The 15,741-nt window shown below is 61.5% G+C and overlaps 1 protein-coding gene across 4 annotated transcripts in view; it reads right to left on the bottom strand.

Moving 5' to 3' along the window:
- ZC3H3 (zinc finger CCCH-type containing 3) overlaps positions 1–15,741 on the bottom strand; it is a 91,913-nt gene that overhangs the window by 26,667 nt on the left and 49,505 nt on the right. For all 4 annotated transcript variants that reach the window (XM_054512422.2, XM_064587766.1, XM_045895776.3 and 1 more), the window contains exon 5: positions 1,945–2,129. In XM_054512422.2, coding sequence (XP_054368397.2) covers positions 1,945–2,129 — 185 coding nt within the window. The remainder of the gene's footprint in view (positions 1–1,944; positions 2,130–15,741) is intronic.

Below are 15,741 nucleotides of genomic sequence, written 5' to 3'. Positions count from 1 at the left end.
CACAGCCCCTAACGCTGGCCCCTTTCTCCGCCGGCTTTACTGCCCCAAGGCGGCAGCGAGCGCAGCCTGGGCTCTCCCAGGAGCTCGGGCTCTCCTCTCTCGTACCCTCCCCTCGAGCAGCTGCCAAGCAGTTCGCACCCGCCTCTTCCTCTCTGTCTCGGGGTGCCTCTCCTCCCACCGTGGACTTAAAGGGCCAGGTGGTAGGTATACCCCATCCAGCCCACCGGAGATCAGGGTCCATGTGGAGGGGCCCCCGTGCAGCCCAGGACGTATGAGCAGCAGGGTCCTGGCAAGGGCCAGGATGGCCCCAAACCATAATCCACTTCCGGGTCCCTGCATGTGGACAGTGTGAGTGCCAGGACGGCCAATGACATCTGGCCAGGCCAGGGAGGAGTCCCTCAGACCTGATGCGAATAAGCAGCACACAGCAGGCTGGGGCGGACAGGACGGCAGGGTGCTCGAGGGGCGTGGCCCGGCGACATGCTTGGCTGAGGAAATGTCAGCAGAATGGGCGCCCCCCAGTAAGCTCCATCCAGCTCCCAAAGGAGGACAGCAGGGAACAGAGCCTGGGTCCTGCCTGCTGGGTCGGCTGTGGGGTCAGGGGTGACAGTCGGGGGCAGAAAGGATGATAGATCGGAAAGGCCAGCCAGGGCCTTTCACTAAGGAGGCCCAGCGGGAGGCTGGGGCCAGTGGGTGTGACCCAGAGAGAAGCCTCATCCGTCGGGGCCGGCAGAACATCACTTTGCAGAGAGGCTGCCCAGAAGCCCTCCATGGCTCCACCCACTCCACAACCAGCCTGCCTAGGGACTGCTCGGCAAAGGACCAACAGCCCTGTGTGGGGCCTCACGGACCATGAACACCGATGCCAGGGGCCTGCTGAACCCTGGGGGTCAGAGGCTCAGAGTGGGGGGAGGGCTGAGCCTCACGCAGGCCCCGTAAGGAGGCCCAGCCAATGCTCTGGACCTGCTCCTCCACTGGCAAGCTAGCTGAGGCCAAGGCAGAAAGGCCCTTGGATCACACAGCCTAATCCCTCGAGAAAGGGATGGGGAAAATGAGGCGCAGATGCAGAGCACAGCCATGGCCTTCGGGCCCCCTAGTGCCTCTCCTAGGGAGCCCCGTATACCCCGTCTGGAAAAAGGCAGCCAGGCACCCATGCCTCCCTCCCCACAGTTCCACAGACAGAGGCCCTGGGGACACAGCTGGGCAAGGGCTTCCGGGAAGGGGCCCCCCAACCTACAGATGGCCCCAGTGCCCGCCTCTTCTCCCTCCTGCCCCTTTGGGTGGGCGGGGCAGGGTCTGGGAGCAGCTGGGCCTCTGCAGTCCCCATACTGCCTGCAACCTCACCCTTTTTTTCCTAACAGAAAAGGATGGGGGTAAAATTGGACTGAAACCAAAATATTTTCTAGTTAATTTGTATAATAAGCGAATCCAAAGCATTTCCTTCTCCTCGGCCTGTTTCCCCAGGCCGCGGGGGCGCGTGAGGTGGCAGCGGCTGCCTCCAGACACAGTTGGGAGGCATTGCCAATGAGATTAGGGGGTGCCGCGGCCCCAGGTGTTCACTTGCCAGGGCCGTGTTTACCATACCTGGCTCATCTCCTTTGTCCAGGAGCAAAACACGGAAAATCAGGGCCTGCTCAGCCAAGCGAGAGGCAGTGCGCTCAGGGGTGGGGGGGCCTTCCCTGGGGACGCAGAGGCTGCAAGGCCTCCCCCTCCGTGCCCTGCCTGCTCCAGCTGCCCGTCAGCTTCGACGGGGACAGCCACGGAGGCTCCGTAAGCTCTGAACAGGAACACAGACTCCCCTCCTGGCATGGGCCCCTTTGGGAAGCACTCACTTGCATCTGCTCCATGGGAGCCCCAGGCCCGCCTGCCTCGGTCTCACCGGCTAGCCTCCGCCCCCGCCCACCACTGACAACACAGGCTGGGGAGTTAGGGGCCCACCCTCACCTGTGCGCAGGAGGGGCCTGCTGCCGCTGTCGCCGGGCCGGCCGTAGGTCTTAGAGAGCTTGTTGGCTGACACCTTGTACAGGACGCCCCCGATGCAGCGGTAGCCTTTATTCCGCCACCGAGAAGAGCTGGGCTGGGCTTTCCCACCCCCGGCAGTGGGGCGCAGGCGGTTCAGCACCAGAGACCTGCGGAGACAGGGAAACTCCGGTGTGTCCAGCCCCACGGGCCCACAGTCTGTCCTCCTCCACACCCCTGCAGGCGAAGGGGACCCTCAACCCCACTAGCCGGGCTGAAAGGGCACGGGTGGGGGACAAGCCTCCCCCTTCCAGCACGTACACCCCTGGGATGAGACTGTCCAGGCCCCGGCCTTCTGGCAGGGCGTCTGGAGGGAGCTCCAGTGCACGGGCAAGTCCCCTGAGGGTCCACACCGTGGCTGGTGGTCATCACCACTGCCCGGGAACATCTTCCCCCAGATGCTGCCCCAGCGCACGCCCCCCAGGCCTTTGGGTCAGCAGGCTCTCCTCCTGTCCCCTCTGTTCACCACACAGGAGACCAGCATGGAGAGTAGGAGGGGACGGCCTCACAGACCCCCAACCGGGCAAGCTGTCTGGGGGAAAGACTGGAGGTGCCTTAAAGTCCTGGGCTGGAGGAGGCCTGGGACAGCCTTTGGGGTTAGCTGAGTGGATGATCCAGGCCGGGAAGGCAGACCTGGGCCTGCACAGCCCCAGTGGCCACTTGCCCACTCCCTCCCTCCAGATTCTCCTCCGACCAGCTCCTGGGCCCTATCTTGGCCAGACCAGAGTGGGTCAGGAGGAGGCCCCACATGCCCCCACTTCGAGAGACGTCCCCTGAAGACACCACGGCTGCAATGGGCAGTGGCTGTGGGCCCCCAGACCAGCACCAACTGGGGGCCTGCAGCTGTCCTGGCTGACCCGCTCCCCCCAGCTGTCACATGGGCAGGCTGCCACCGAAATGAGGGGACAAGGCCCTCCCACTCAGGGCGGCTGGCATGGAGACTAGCCAGCTTCATGACTCCAGAAGGGCATGGGGCCTTTCCCCCTCACGACGCATTTCAGCAGTAATTTGTTTATGCAAATTGACCTTAATTCCGTGTTAGCTCAGACTCTGGCCGTAATGCTATTACCATCGAGTGTGCATACCGCACCCCACCGGCAAATCTGGGCCTGAGTGCTAATGCCTCCAAGCAGCAGGAGGGGCCGGGCGTGAGGGTAGCAGTCCTTACTGCAGGGACCACCACCGGCCGCGGGGACCTGGCTGAAGCGGGGTTCTCCCCATGGCCCTGCAGCCCCCTCCCTCAGGGAGCACACAGACCCCCATCTCCGTCTGGGGCAGTGGCAGACTCTGGCCTGGGCCCCCAGGCACAGGGCAGGTCTCGGGGCATCCTGGCACATGGGCTGCTGGAGGTGGGGGGCCACCCACAATGGACACGCCCGGAGCTGAGTGCTAGGGCTCGAGCAGCCCCACTCTGGCGTGCAGTGGCCGCCCCAACCACTTGGCCCCGAGGCCGCCTCGGCCTTCGTCTCTTGCAAGTGGGGGTGACTCTTGCCAGCGCAAGCCTCTGAGGGCACGCTAGAGACCGTGCATGAGTGAGCCGGGTGCTCAGGGGACCCAAAGCTGCAGTGTAAGGACAAAGGCCAGGCGGGGAGTGCCGAGGACGACGCCACAGCCCAACAGCACTTAACCCAGTTTCCCTTAATTAAAATTCAAGTTCACAAACACCAATCTTGGGGAAAAGTCCTGCCAAGGGGCCCCAGCCGGCCTGGCTCATGCTATCTGCGCCCTACAGACTCCAGCTGTCCCCACACAGGGCGCATCTTGGCAGGAAGAGGGTGGGGTGGGCAGCGATCCTCTGGGGGGGCAGACAGACTTCCAGATTTTCCCCAAACCCTGGTCCCAGGGCATCTATGTGTCCGGTGAGCACCTGCCTTGTCCCCTTGGCTCACTCAGAGGCCAGGCCAAAGTGTGAGGAGGGTGGGGCCAGGCGGGGGCCTCTTCTGTGCTGGTCCTGCTGCAGAACACCCTGTGAGCCCCCTGCGGGGACTGTGGTCACTGTGCACAGGGCACAGCTTGGCCTGAGTCCTAATCCCCACAGCTGAGAGCTGAGCCTAGGGCTGGGGGCCGCCACAGCTCGCTCAGCCAGAGGGCAACAGGCCCCCTACAGCCCCAGCCCCATGGTGTCCAGAGCCCTCAGCGGTCTCCCCACCGACAAGGCAGCTGCCCCTTCATATGCCCACTTGGGCCAGGGCCAGCCCTGGGCAGCCTCCACTCCTGCAGCCCTGGGAAGTTGAGTGACCGGCAGCAAGCCCGGCCCATGCCTATAAGACACTTGTCCCTCAGGACCAGACCCCAGACCTCCCAACAGGCCCTGCAGCGAGATGATGCAGCAGCCGCTTACAGGACCTAGGACACCACTCTTAGCTGCCTCTTCCCTTGGGGCACGGACCCTCCCCTCCTGGGCCACCACCCCTACCCACCCCCCATCCACACCCAGGGCACTACAAAGCACGAGGACAGGTGGGCAACCAGACCTGCGCCCCACCTACCCACCTGGGCCCAGCATCTCAGGACCCCACATCCCCAGAAACCCAGCCCTTCGAGGGGTGAGGAAGCTTACTTGTGGGCATGTGCCCCTGGCTGAGGCCAGACAGGGACAGACCACCATTCCCAGGGGCAGCCACACAGGTGAAGCTGCAGAAAGAGGTGGCCAGGCCCAGACAGGGACCTGCGGAGGTGGAGGACAGCAGGATCTTGGTTCAGAAGGAGCTAGAAGCTTCAGGACAGATTATGTTCCAGCCCCGAGGGTGGTCCCATCCAGGCCCATCCCACGGCTCCGTGCACCGAGGAGCCTCAGTCTGGGGCTGTTACCAGCTCACCCTGAAGAGCGAGCCCCGGGGACGCCCTCCTGGCTCCCAGGCTAGGCACTAGGGCCAGACATAGCCAACACCCTCCTTCAGAGAAGTCCCTTTCATGATTTATTTTTTTGGCTAAGAGGCGCATCTCAGGTGACATCTCTTTCCCTGCACCTTGTTGATTATTCCCACAGTTACTTTTGTGGATGAACAGGACTAACAGATCTGTCCTCTTCTCCCACCAAAAACCATACCCCTGGGTTTTAAGGCAATTACAGGACAGTGGTCGGCCACCGGGGAGGGGATGGGGGCAGTTCGGAGGCCTAGCAGCTCTTCTCACGCCTGGCCCAGCGTTTGCGGCCCATGCACACGCACCTGCCTGAGGGACCCCGCGTGCCCGAGGGTGTGGGGCTGTGGACCCCGGTGGTGCCACGGGGCTATCTGGAGGAGGTGGATGTACCCACAGAACTTGGGCAGGGCGGGCCAGGGCTGCAGAAGGGCCCACCTGCCCAGCCTGCAGCGGCACAGGCCTCCTCCGCCCTTCCCTCACCCCTGCTGGGCCCGCTCGCTGACTCGGGACCTGGGCCGGGCGGGCGCCGGGCTGGCAAGGGGCCGCCTTGTAGCTTTTCGTTGCCGTGGGTGTCACAGAGCTCCGGTCAATTGTTCCCTAATGGAGAGGACAGGCTCTGGAAACCAACTGTATTGAGAAGAGGGGATAAAATTAATGAGATAATAGCCGGGCCAAGGACCCGGAGAACGCTCCTGCCCTCGCGGCGAGGGCCCTGTAATTCCTTTTCTACAACAGGAGGCTCAGATCTAAAGGCTTCTCCCATCCGTCCGGCAGGCCCACGCCGCCAGGAAATTTCATTAACGCTGGAAAATAGGAAAGGTATTAAGCGTGGATAATGAAGGCCAGGGAGGGAACCGGGCCTTAAGATAGTCCTCTTTCTCGCCTTTGTAATGGGAGGCATGAACTTTCCCTTCAAATCCATTTCTAATCCATTTGAAATACTACAGCAAATTATCTTTCCTTCAGCCCGAAAGCGGCCAGCCAATTTACTCCGAATAGAAGTGACAATGCCCCAGGATTTATCACCATAACCTTGACTACACCAGGGTGAGGGCTGGGCCCCCCACCCCCCCGGGGGGCACGAAGAACGGGTGGGGGGAGATAACATTTTCAATGAATAGCAGTGGTAATGGGGAGACAGACACGCATACCACAAAAGTAGGTATAAAAAGAAAAGCTGTCCACGTGTCTGGGGCCTGGGGTTGGGGGGCAGCTGTCAAGTCCCAGCCCGAGGCTGGTGAGGCCGGCGAGGTGCCCTGCCGTGCCCAGATGCCCAGGAGGAGGGGACGCCAGGGTCTGGGCAAGACCGAGGGAGGCTCTCCCTGGGAAGCCAGGGATGAGTGTGGTGTGTGCCCTGCTTGGCCTGCAGGGTCTGCTCACCCAGTCTGCCGGGGCTCCCCCGCCCTCCAAGGGCTTGGAAGGCCGACCCTGCACACCCACACTCCTTCCCCCGTGAGCGTCCCATGGCCACTTCCCACGGCAGGTCCACATAGCCCCCAACACTGTACACAGGGTGCCCCCGCCCACCGGGTCTGCTTCTTAGGCTGCAGGGTGAGACGGGCCCAGCCCAGGCGCCGTCGGCTACACAGCCTGGCAGCCAGGGGCATGGGTGTGCATGTGAGGACAGGCAGATCAGCTCCCAAAGGTGCACACATGAGCACAAGCACCCAGCCCACCCTGGTCACAGGAGCTGACAAACACAAGCCCCTCCTGAGGCCCCACAGTGGATGCTGCACTCTGCACCCCAGACCCGGGGGTGAGGACAGGCAGCCTGCCTGGGCCACGTCCGGTGAAGGCCCAGGGAGTGGTTCACTCCTGACCAAGAGCAGACTCAGGCGCGAGTGGACGAGGGGCAAGGGAGGTGGCCCCAACCTCTGGGAGGCCCTGGATGGGGCAAGTCCCAAACTGGGAGCTGTGCCCAGATGCCCAGGCCTCCTCACCAGGTCCAACGGCACCTTTAAACACCGCCTCAGGCCGCCCTGCACAGCCCCACTGGAGCCGAGGGGACCCCAGCCCCTACTCAGACTCGCTCAGTCCTCAGGTTTCCTGAAGAAACAGCACAGTGTACATGGGCCTAAGGCAGCCAGCCCATCCCAGGCCACGAGGACCCAGAGAAGATGGGACAGACCTGCCTCCTGGGGACAGGGCCAGGCCAAGGCGCCACACGAAGGCTGGGCACAGATCTGTGTGCAGGACCAGAGGACCTGAGCCCAGACAAGAAGTCACTGGCGGGAACTTGCCAGGCACACAGAGGCGTTTTTGCTGGTGGGTCCTTCCCAACCCCCTCAGGGAGGGCTCCTGGACCCCGGATATCCCTACAGTCTGCTCCCCACCTTTCACACAGACCCCTCCCCTCCCTGGGACCCCTCAGCCAGCCAGTGACTGCAGTCACCAAGGGAACCTACCTCACCTAAGCTGGCCCCTCTCGCTCCCAGATGCAGGCTGGGCGGTCCCCACCCTGATTTACAGCTCCCTCGGGGGGTCCCTGCACTCCCAGCCCACCAGCTAGTTTGAAAACAGCGTGTTTGATCAAGTTCTGTCCCCACTCCCTGCTGTGGGGAGTCTGTCAAGAGACCCTGCAGGCTGGGCTGTCAGGCCCTCATGGGCCACTGTCCCCACACGCCCCCCACCAGTCAGGACTCCAGCCACACTGGACAGTTCTGCTTCCTGGAAAGCCCTGTGGAGTGTGTGAGCGTGGTGTGTGCCCTGCTCGGCCTCGTGTGGGCCTCTGCACATGCATACCCTACGCCTGTTATTGGGGTCACCTCTGAGACCAAGCTCAGACGTCAGGTCCTCAGGAAGCCTTCCCTGGCCCCCCGACAGCTTGCTGTCATGGGCCCCCGGCCTTGCACAGTGTAGTAATGCACCCTGGAGCTCCTGGGGCAGCTCACTGCAGTGCCTCTGACCCGGGAGCCACGTCGGTGTGGGGAGCTCTGTCAATCTGTGCCGGGAGAATGACAGCAGGAGGGAGGGGCTGCATGCTGCCTGGGATCCCACACGCTGTGGTCCTCTCGGGGTTCAGGTCAGGTGAGAGATGCAGAGAGGACACACAGGACGGGCAGGGAGACCAGGCAGCGGGGAGACCAGGCAGCAGGGGCTCCCTGGGAACAAAGGGGCATGAACGCACAGCCAGTGCTGCTGGGGGAAGCACCCAGGAGCCCGGACCCTTGGAAAGACCCTCGCGCGTGACCATGGTGGGTGGGTGGACTGAGGCTGGGAGGCTGCGGCCACTGTCCAGGGCTGGGCAGGCGGAGGTGGGGGAGGCGGAAGGCCAAGGTCGTGGGTTGCTAGCAGAGGGGCTCAGCCAGGCTCCTGGCCAGAGCTCGACCTCTGACCCCGCTGGCTGGGGCAGGGTCAGTGCGAGGCCAAGGAGCCAGCAGCCTCTCGGTCAGGCCACCCAGCCTGTGGTGACCGTGCAGGAGGTGGGCAGGCTGGCTGGGAGCAGAGAAAACAAGCGGGGAAGCATTTTTCAGGAAATGGAGCACGGTTCTGCGAAGCTCCGAGGCGAGCAGGGAGTGCGCCGTCAGCAGAAGCCGAGTGCCCGGGGGAGGCGGCTCGGCACAGCGAATCCCAAGTAGGTCAGGCCCAGTCACCACCGTGACGGGCTGCAAAGTGCTTAAGTGGGCTTTCCACGGAAACGCTGACGGGCGCCGCCTCAGCGCAGCTCAGCCGGGAGGGTGCGAATGTGCCCCCGCACGAGCGCAAGGGGCCCGGCCCCGCAGCCTGCGCGCGCTCTGCCCCCAGAGCAGGACCCAGCGTGGAGCCAGTGCAGGGGTGGGGAGCTGGCGATGCCGGGCAGTCTGCGGGGAGAGCTCTGGGCGGGAGGCGCCCACGCAGGACCAGCAGGGAGGGAGGTGAGAGGATGGGATGGCCAAGGTGCAGGCCTAAGGTAAGGGTCTCAGAAACAGGGCTCAGCGGCTGGGGCCCAGCGGCCGGCACAGGCCTCACGATCACTGTGGCCACCTGCCCTCCTCAGGCCCTCCCGAACGCGGCCCACGGCCAGCTCCAGGGGCCGCCGAGCCCCCAGCGAGTCAGGGCTGGGGCTCCAAGCCCAGCGGGAACCGTACACCCGGCAGCTGGCCCTGGGCGCTGACCTCCCCATTTGTACTCAGGCCACCCTGGTGCAGGGGCAGGCCCACGGCCCAGCCTTCCAGGGGCCATCTCGCAGCAGATGGGGGCCACGGGCCTGGGTGGGAGCTGAGGCCTGGGGGACTGTGTGACCTGGGGGTGGGCTCACGGCAGGGACAGGATGCGCCTGGAGAGGGGCTGGCCCACAGGGGAGCCTGAGCACCTGACCGTGGCCCTGGGGGGGAGGGGGGCGGGGCGGGGGGGAGGCCGCCTCCCATGGCTCCTGGGCCGACCTAGAGGGTCACCTGGAGGGTCACCGGGGGGCTTCAGCACCGAGGCTGCTGCTGCGTCCTGAGAGGCCCCCATCCCGCGGCTCCCCAAGAATGAGCAGAAGTGACTCAGGGCGCCCCTGACCGGCCAGCATGCTGGCGGGCAACACTAACTCTGCTGTCCCCATTACAAATGCCACGGCTCCATTATGAGGGGCTGGGACTGTTTTATGTGCTCACATCTATTCAATTGGTATTTCGATCAATGGATGCATTACAAGCTTTCCCTTTAAAAGCCTAATAAACAAGATGGAAAGTAAAATTCTCCATAAAATGACACTTTTAAAAATCCATTTCAGCTGCAGCTATTGGTGTTCTCTGTGTTAGCCACAAAAACCACGTATTACCGGGCCTCAGCGGCCCCACTGTGCAGTCCCGAGTCCAGCTCGCAGGGGGCGGCAGGCAGGTGCTCAGGCTGGGCGGCCCGGGGCAGGGCCCTCCATCCCTTGCGCCCGGGTATCACCCTCTGGTCTGGGTTGTCAGCCCAGGACTGCCTTGGCCCATGACAGCTGGTGAGGGGCAGGGCTGGCCCTTCCTCTGTTCCCTTGCCCATCCCCCATGTCTCTCTCTCCACCTGCTCCTTCTCTGTCTCCCCTCTCTCCCTTCCTGTTTCTCTTGCCGCCGCCCCCCCCCAACCTGCCCCCTTCACCCTGTTCACTGTACACGTCGAGTCCTGGCTGACTATTCCTCCAGCCTTGAAATGGCCCTGTCCCCAGAACTCCATGTGAGGGACGAACCAAGAGAGGAGCAAAACTCAGGCTGCAGGACAACCGTTGTAGCTCCTGCCTAAGGATTCTCTGGGAAGATGTGGGAGGGCAAGACCCCACCTGGCTCATGGCTCCTTGGTTGACAGCCCCCAAGGAAGCCTGTGTAAGCCACCTGGCCCATCTTGTCCACCACCCTCCCGAAAACAGCCCAGGATGGAGGGCACCCACAGGGACATTCAAACCAGGCTGAACCTCCACCCTCCCTCCACATCCCCCCAAGCCCCCAGACCCAGAGCTCTGTACGTCTGAACCCTGGGGTCACTTCCCCAGGCTCCCTCCTCAAAGCTGGACCTGCCAAGATGGCCTCCACCTCCAGCCTGTGTCCCTGGCAAGAGCTGGGCTGGGCTGGGCCTCCTCACCACCCCTGCTGCCTGCACACTGTCCACACAGTGAGCCCTTTCCTGTGCCCTCCCTGGAGGAGACTCTGGTGTCTGTGGCTCTGACCCGCACCAGCAGGGACGCAGGGACCTAGGCCAGAGAGTGCCCCGGCTGAGCCCTGGCAGCCAATACCTGCCACCCTCCCCTGAGGGACAGGTCTTATCAGGGCCCCGGGCGTCACCCTCCCTCACAAGGCCTCCTCTTGCCTGCGTGGTGACCCATCTCAGGTCCTCCACCCTCACACTCCGTGCTCCAAGCTGAGGTGCCAGCCCAGGCCCGGCCCCACCGTGCCACCAGCCCTCCCTCTCTGTTCCGGGGCGGAGGGCCCTAGCTGCCTGCACCCCCCTCTCCAGCTCCATCTGTGCAGCGCCCCTCACTTCCAGCACCGCGGCCCCCTTCCGCCTGCAAGAGCATGCCCTCCTCACCCCAGAATCCCACAGGAGTCACCCCTGCCCCTCTGGTGACCCCCACGCACGTGTCAGGAAGGGGCCCTAGCGTCTGGACACAGCCAAGCGGAGGGTCGCAGGAGGGCAGCTCACACCATGGGCATGTGACGAAGTGAAAACATAATAGACCCACACAGAATGCCGTGAGCCCTGGCCGTCAGGGACCCCATGTGTCAGTGCCACCTAAGGAGACTCATGAAGTGAGGGGAGGGAAGAGCCAGGTGGCCCCCGTCGCCACCGTGCAGCCCGGCCCCCCTGGAAGGGGCTGGTGTCCTCAGTGAGCCATGCAGACAGCACACAAACATCGGGGAAAGGCCCACGAGCTCAACAGTGAAAGCTCGAGAGTCAGAACGTGAACAGGTAGCTAACTGCGAGATGAAGATACAGCAGAGTCAACAGCCTCCCAAGACCCCAGCGAGACCCGGCCAGGACGCACGAAGGAAACCAGCATGCACTTCCACACTGAGGGAACCCGGCAGCCGGCCCATGCAGCACGGAGAACAGGAGGGACGTCCGACTGGCCGGCTGGGCCAGGCCCCCCTGCAGCAGGCGGGGTAGAAGAGTAAGATTCAATTCGGCTGGTTTGGAGGCTGATCAGCTGGGGAAGGCTGGAAACTAAGCCAGCGTTTCTAACATTCATCTGGGAGAACAAATCCTCAGGAGAGACAAAGACAGTCAGCGGTAAGGACGCAGGGTCCAGAAACAGCACCGTCTCCAGTCCCTGGACGCTGGCCGGGCCGAGTGCTCATTTCAATAAGCAAGTCTCTGGGGCACCTGGTGGCTCAGTCGGTTGAGTGTCCGACTCTTGGTTTCAGCTCAGGTTGTGATCTCAGGCTTGTGAGATCAAGCCCCGTGTCGGCTCCACGGTGGGCGTGGAGTCGGCTGGAGATTCTCCCTCTCCCTCGGCCCCTCCCTGCCCTGGCTCCCCGTCTAAAAACAAGGCTTGGGTGAGATGCCAGTTGACTCCCATGGCACACGGCTACAGAGGGAAAGACAAGGCGCTGCCGAGGCCACGGGAGGCTGGAGTGCTCTCCTGCGCGGGGAGTGCAGACGAGGACAGCCACCGTGGCGCTGTCCTTACCCACTGCAGCGCGGCACCCCCACCCTCTGACAGAGCAAGTCCACAGAAACCGGGGTTCTGAGTCAGTGGGCGACATGCCCAACAGGACAAGAGAGCAGCGAAGACTAGAAATACGCTGTCAACGTGTCAGTGAGCAGTGACTAAACTGTGGTATGTCCACAGAGCTCGAGGGAAAAGAACGCCCTACCACTGGCCACAGCGGTGCGCCTGGACCCGGGGAAAAACAGGGTCTCAGCCAGCTCGGGCTGCTGGACAGCACCACAGACGGGCGGCTTACACAACAGAAGCCGATTTTTTTTTAAGATTTTATTTACTTATTTGACAGAGAGAGAGACACAGCGAGAGAGGGAACACAAGCAGGGGGAGTGGGAGAGGGAGAAGCAGGCTTCCCGCCAAGCAGGGAGCCCGACGCGGGGCTCGATCCCAGGATCCTGGGATCACGACCTGAGCGGAAGGCCAACACTCAATGACCGAGCCACCCAGGAGCCCTGAAGCTGATTTTCTCACAGAAGTCCAAGATCAAGGTGCCAGCATGTTGGCTGCAGGTAAGGCCTGTCTCTCTGCCTTGCAGGTGCCCACCTTCTCCCTGTGTCCTCACACAGGCCTTCTTCCATACGCTGGCCGAGAGAGCTTTGGTGTCTCTTCCTCTATTACAAGGACTCCAATTCTATCAGATTAGGGCCCCACCTCAGTGACTTCATTTAACCTTGATTACTTCTGTAAAGGCCCCATCCCCATGTACAGCCACACGGGGATCAGGGTTACAATCCATGAGTCTGTTTGGATGATTCGGTGTAACAAACGGTGAGCAAACGAAGTGAGACACCAAACAGTACCTCTTATATGATTCCATCCACTGGAGCTCGAGAACCTTGAGGTGGAGCCCGTCTAGACTGAGAAAGGCCAGAGGAGTGGTCATCTGTGGGATGAGGTGGGGTGCTGGGAGGGGCGCAAGGGAGACCTGGAGGCAGGGCAGGCAGTGCGCAACCCCTGCCTGACCTGGGGGGCGGGTACGCGAGGTAAAAGGTCCACAGAACTGACTACCAAAGATACAAGCGTTTACAAAGGGAAAATCAAAGAGGAAGATCTGTGCAGAAAGCCAAGTTTGGGAACAAGCATTTGTACATGATAAAGGCGACATTTTTAAATAATGGAAAAAGTCTGATAGTTAATAAATGGTCTTGAGACAACCAAATAATCATTAAACAAGATGAGGGGTGCCTGGGTGGCTCAGTCGGGAAGGCTGCTTCTCCCTCTCCCACTCCCCCTGCTTGTGTTCCCTCACTGTGTCTGTCAAATAAATAAAATCTTAAAAAAAAAAAAGATGAAACCTGAACTTTAGTCTTACACCATATTCCCAAATAAATTCCAGGTAGATTAAGGTTTTAAATGTACAACTTGAAACCGTAGCACTAGAAGAGATTACAACTGAACTCCTATAACTTGGGGTGGGGAAGGCTGTTCCAAACAAATCAATAGACTAGGTCTTAAGAGACGGACAGATTTAAGTACACAGAAAAGCAAAAGGATCTGCTAAAAATCCTCACAAACAAAACTGGAAGGCAAAATTCAAACTGAGAAACAACGGATCACCTCTGATAAAACAAAGAGTGACCCCCTGAATACTTACGAGTCTTGCAAACTTGTAAGAAACAGGCTGGAGGCAAAGAACAATAAACATAAAAAATGTTGAACTTGACAAAGAATAGGAATAAAACTGAAATTAAAACTGGATCGCATCCTCCTGCATCAAAGGGTGGAAAAGTCTGTGGCAGTGGGGGCTCCCCCTGAGAAGGGTGGGGGCAGACCCAGGGCAGCAGCCCCCGCAGCCAGAACTGGGGTGGACAGAACAACGACGAAGAGGCGCACTTTCAACTGCCAGGCCTGAGGGGCACGAACTGGTGATGGAGCGGTGTCTGCCTCCTCCAAGAAGCCTTCCAGCCCGCAGTCTGCTGCAGCAGGGCGACGGCAGCGGGGGTCAGGTGGGAGCGCCCTGGCCAGCACCGGGTGGCACGCGCCTAGGCAGAGCCAGGCCCGGGGTAGGCGCCGGGGGTGGGGTGAGTGGGGGCGGAGGGGCGTGCGCGTGCCAGGCGCCCAATGCTTCAGACCCCCAACGGGGCCCTGGGGGGCACCGGCCGGGAGCTAAGCCTCCCGGCCCCGCCCCCCGGAGGCCCGGGGGCGGGGCCGGCGGGGGCGGGGCGGGGCCCGGCGGGGGCGGGGCTAAGACTGGACCGCCTCTCCGCCCGCCCCGCCCCCAGGCAGAGGCACGCCTAGGGGACAGAGCTCGGGCCATAATTTATGCTCCCCCGCCTATGCTTTATGGCTTTCTTAATTCGGCTCCTGCTACTATTAATGTAGTTAATGCTGAGATTATATCTATTTTCTGGCGTCAGGCGGTGATTTATTCAAGCCATTTTTCCGGTGGAGGCTCCCACGCTGTTAAATCAAGTGCCTTGCCAATTAAGTGCTGACTTGGGAAGTGGACGCAATCTTAACAGACATCTAACCGCAAATTAAACCGGGGCTCCTTACTCTGGGGAGTGGGCGGGGCAACCGGGGAAACCTTGCTGACTTGGAGGAAAGTCACAGGAAAATCAAACCACTCTGCACCTGCCTGCTGGTGTTCAGATCCTGGCAGAGGAGTGCGGGCCCGGAAGAGTCAGGCTCAGCAGAAGCTAGGGTTGGGGTGCCCCCCGGCCACGGTAGCTACCCAGCAGACAGGGGTCACTGGGCCTGTCCCCAACACAAGAGGGTCTCTGCAACTGCAGCTCCCACCGACCCAAGACATAGCATTTAAAACAAAAGACCTCTCAGCCATCCCCATGATTCCTGAACCATCCCCAGTCTGCACATGAAGTGGTACAGGGACCCTCAGGCAGCCTTGGAAGGGTACCAGACGGGAGGTGGAGGGGGTGGATGGCCCCAGCACTGGATGCGCTGCAGCCTAGCTCAGCAGCTCTGACCCTGGTCAGAGCCCAGAAGGGCAAGGGAAGGCCCCAGGAAAGAGGGGCTCACGGAGGGCCACACGGGTGGGAGGGGGGGTGAGTACAGAAGAAAGGCAGGCAGCAGGGAGGGAGGGGTAAGGCTCACTGCCAGGACCATAGCAGGGCAAAGACACGTGTCCCAAAGCCCAGCATCTCTCTGGGTGCCCCTGCGGGTGACAGGGCAGGGCAGATGCTGGTAGCCAGAATTGGGGTGGTGCCACAAAGTAGGGTCCGGGGCCGAGGTGGTGGCCAGGGGCCTGAGTGAGCACTTGCTTGCCAGGGCTCTTTAGCGTGGTCCTCAGCAGCTGTGAGGCTCCCCAAACCCCCAGAGGAACATCTCCCTCACCGGCTTTCAGAGGCCTTGGCCCAGCCCTAAGAGGGGAATCATGTTTTGGGGTAAGAGCAGGCTGAAGGGTTGATATATGCAAAGAGTTAAATATGATATTGATTATCTGAGCGATGCTTTACTACCACCTCTAAAACCAGGATAGAAGTGGTATTTAAAAGGCTGTTTGATTGTGTTAAGGCACCCAGTACCGCTGGGTGACAAGGACATTTTATTTCTTCCTGTCAGAGGCAGTATTTTCAGCTTCCTCTGCTCCTCATCTCCAGGGACATCAGGGGTGACCAGTCCTGTCACAGGAGGGCCCTCGGTGCTGGCCTGGTGTGGCCAGGGGGTCCAGGCACAGCCTGAGGGGAATCTTCCCAGGGTTCCACGGGGAGAAACTTAACAGGACTTTCTGATGCTTCCTTCCCGACGACCCTGCTATTTCCAGAATGAAGCTTCCCTCCAGCAAACCAATG

Source organism: Mirounga angustirostris, unplaced genomic scaffold (assembly GCF_029215605.1).
Source record: "Mirounga angustirostris isolate CCGP_5_RB_7025 unplaced genomic scaffold, mMirAng1.0.hap1 SCAF_4, whole genome shotgun sequence".
NCBI classification, from domain to species: Eukaryota; Metazoa; Chordata; class Mammalia; order Carnivora; family Phocidae; genus Mirounga; species Mirounga angustirostris.
Note: the sequence above shows the minus strand (reverse complement) of the source record. Positions and strands in the feature narration are given on the sequence as shown.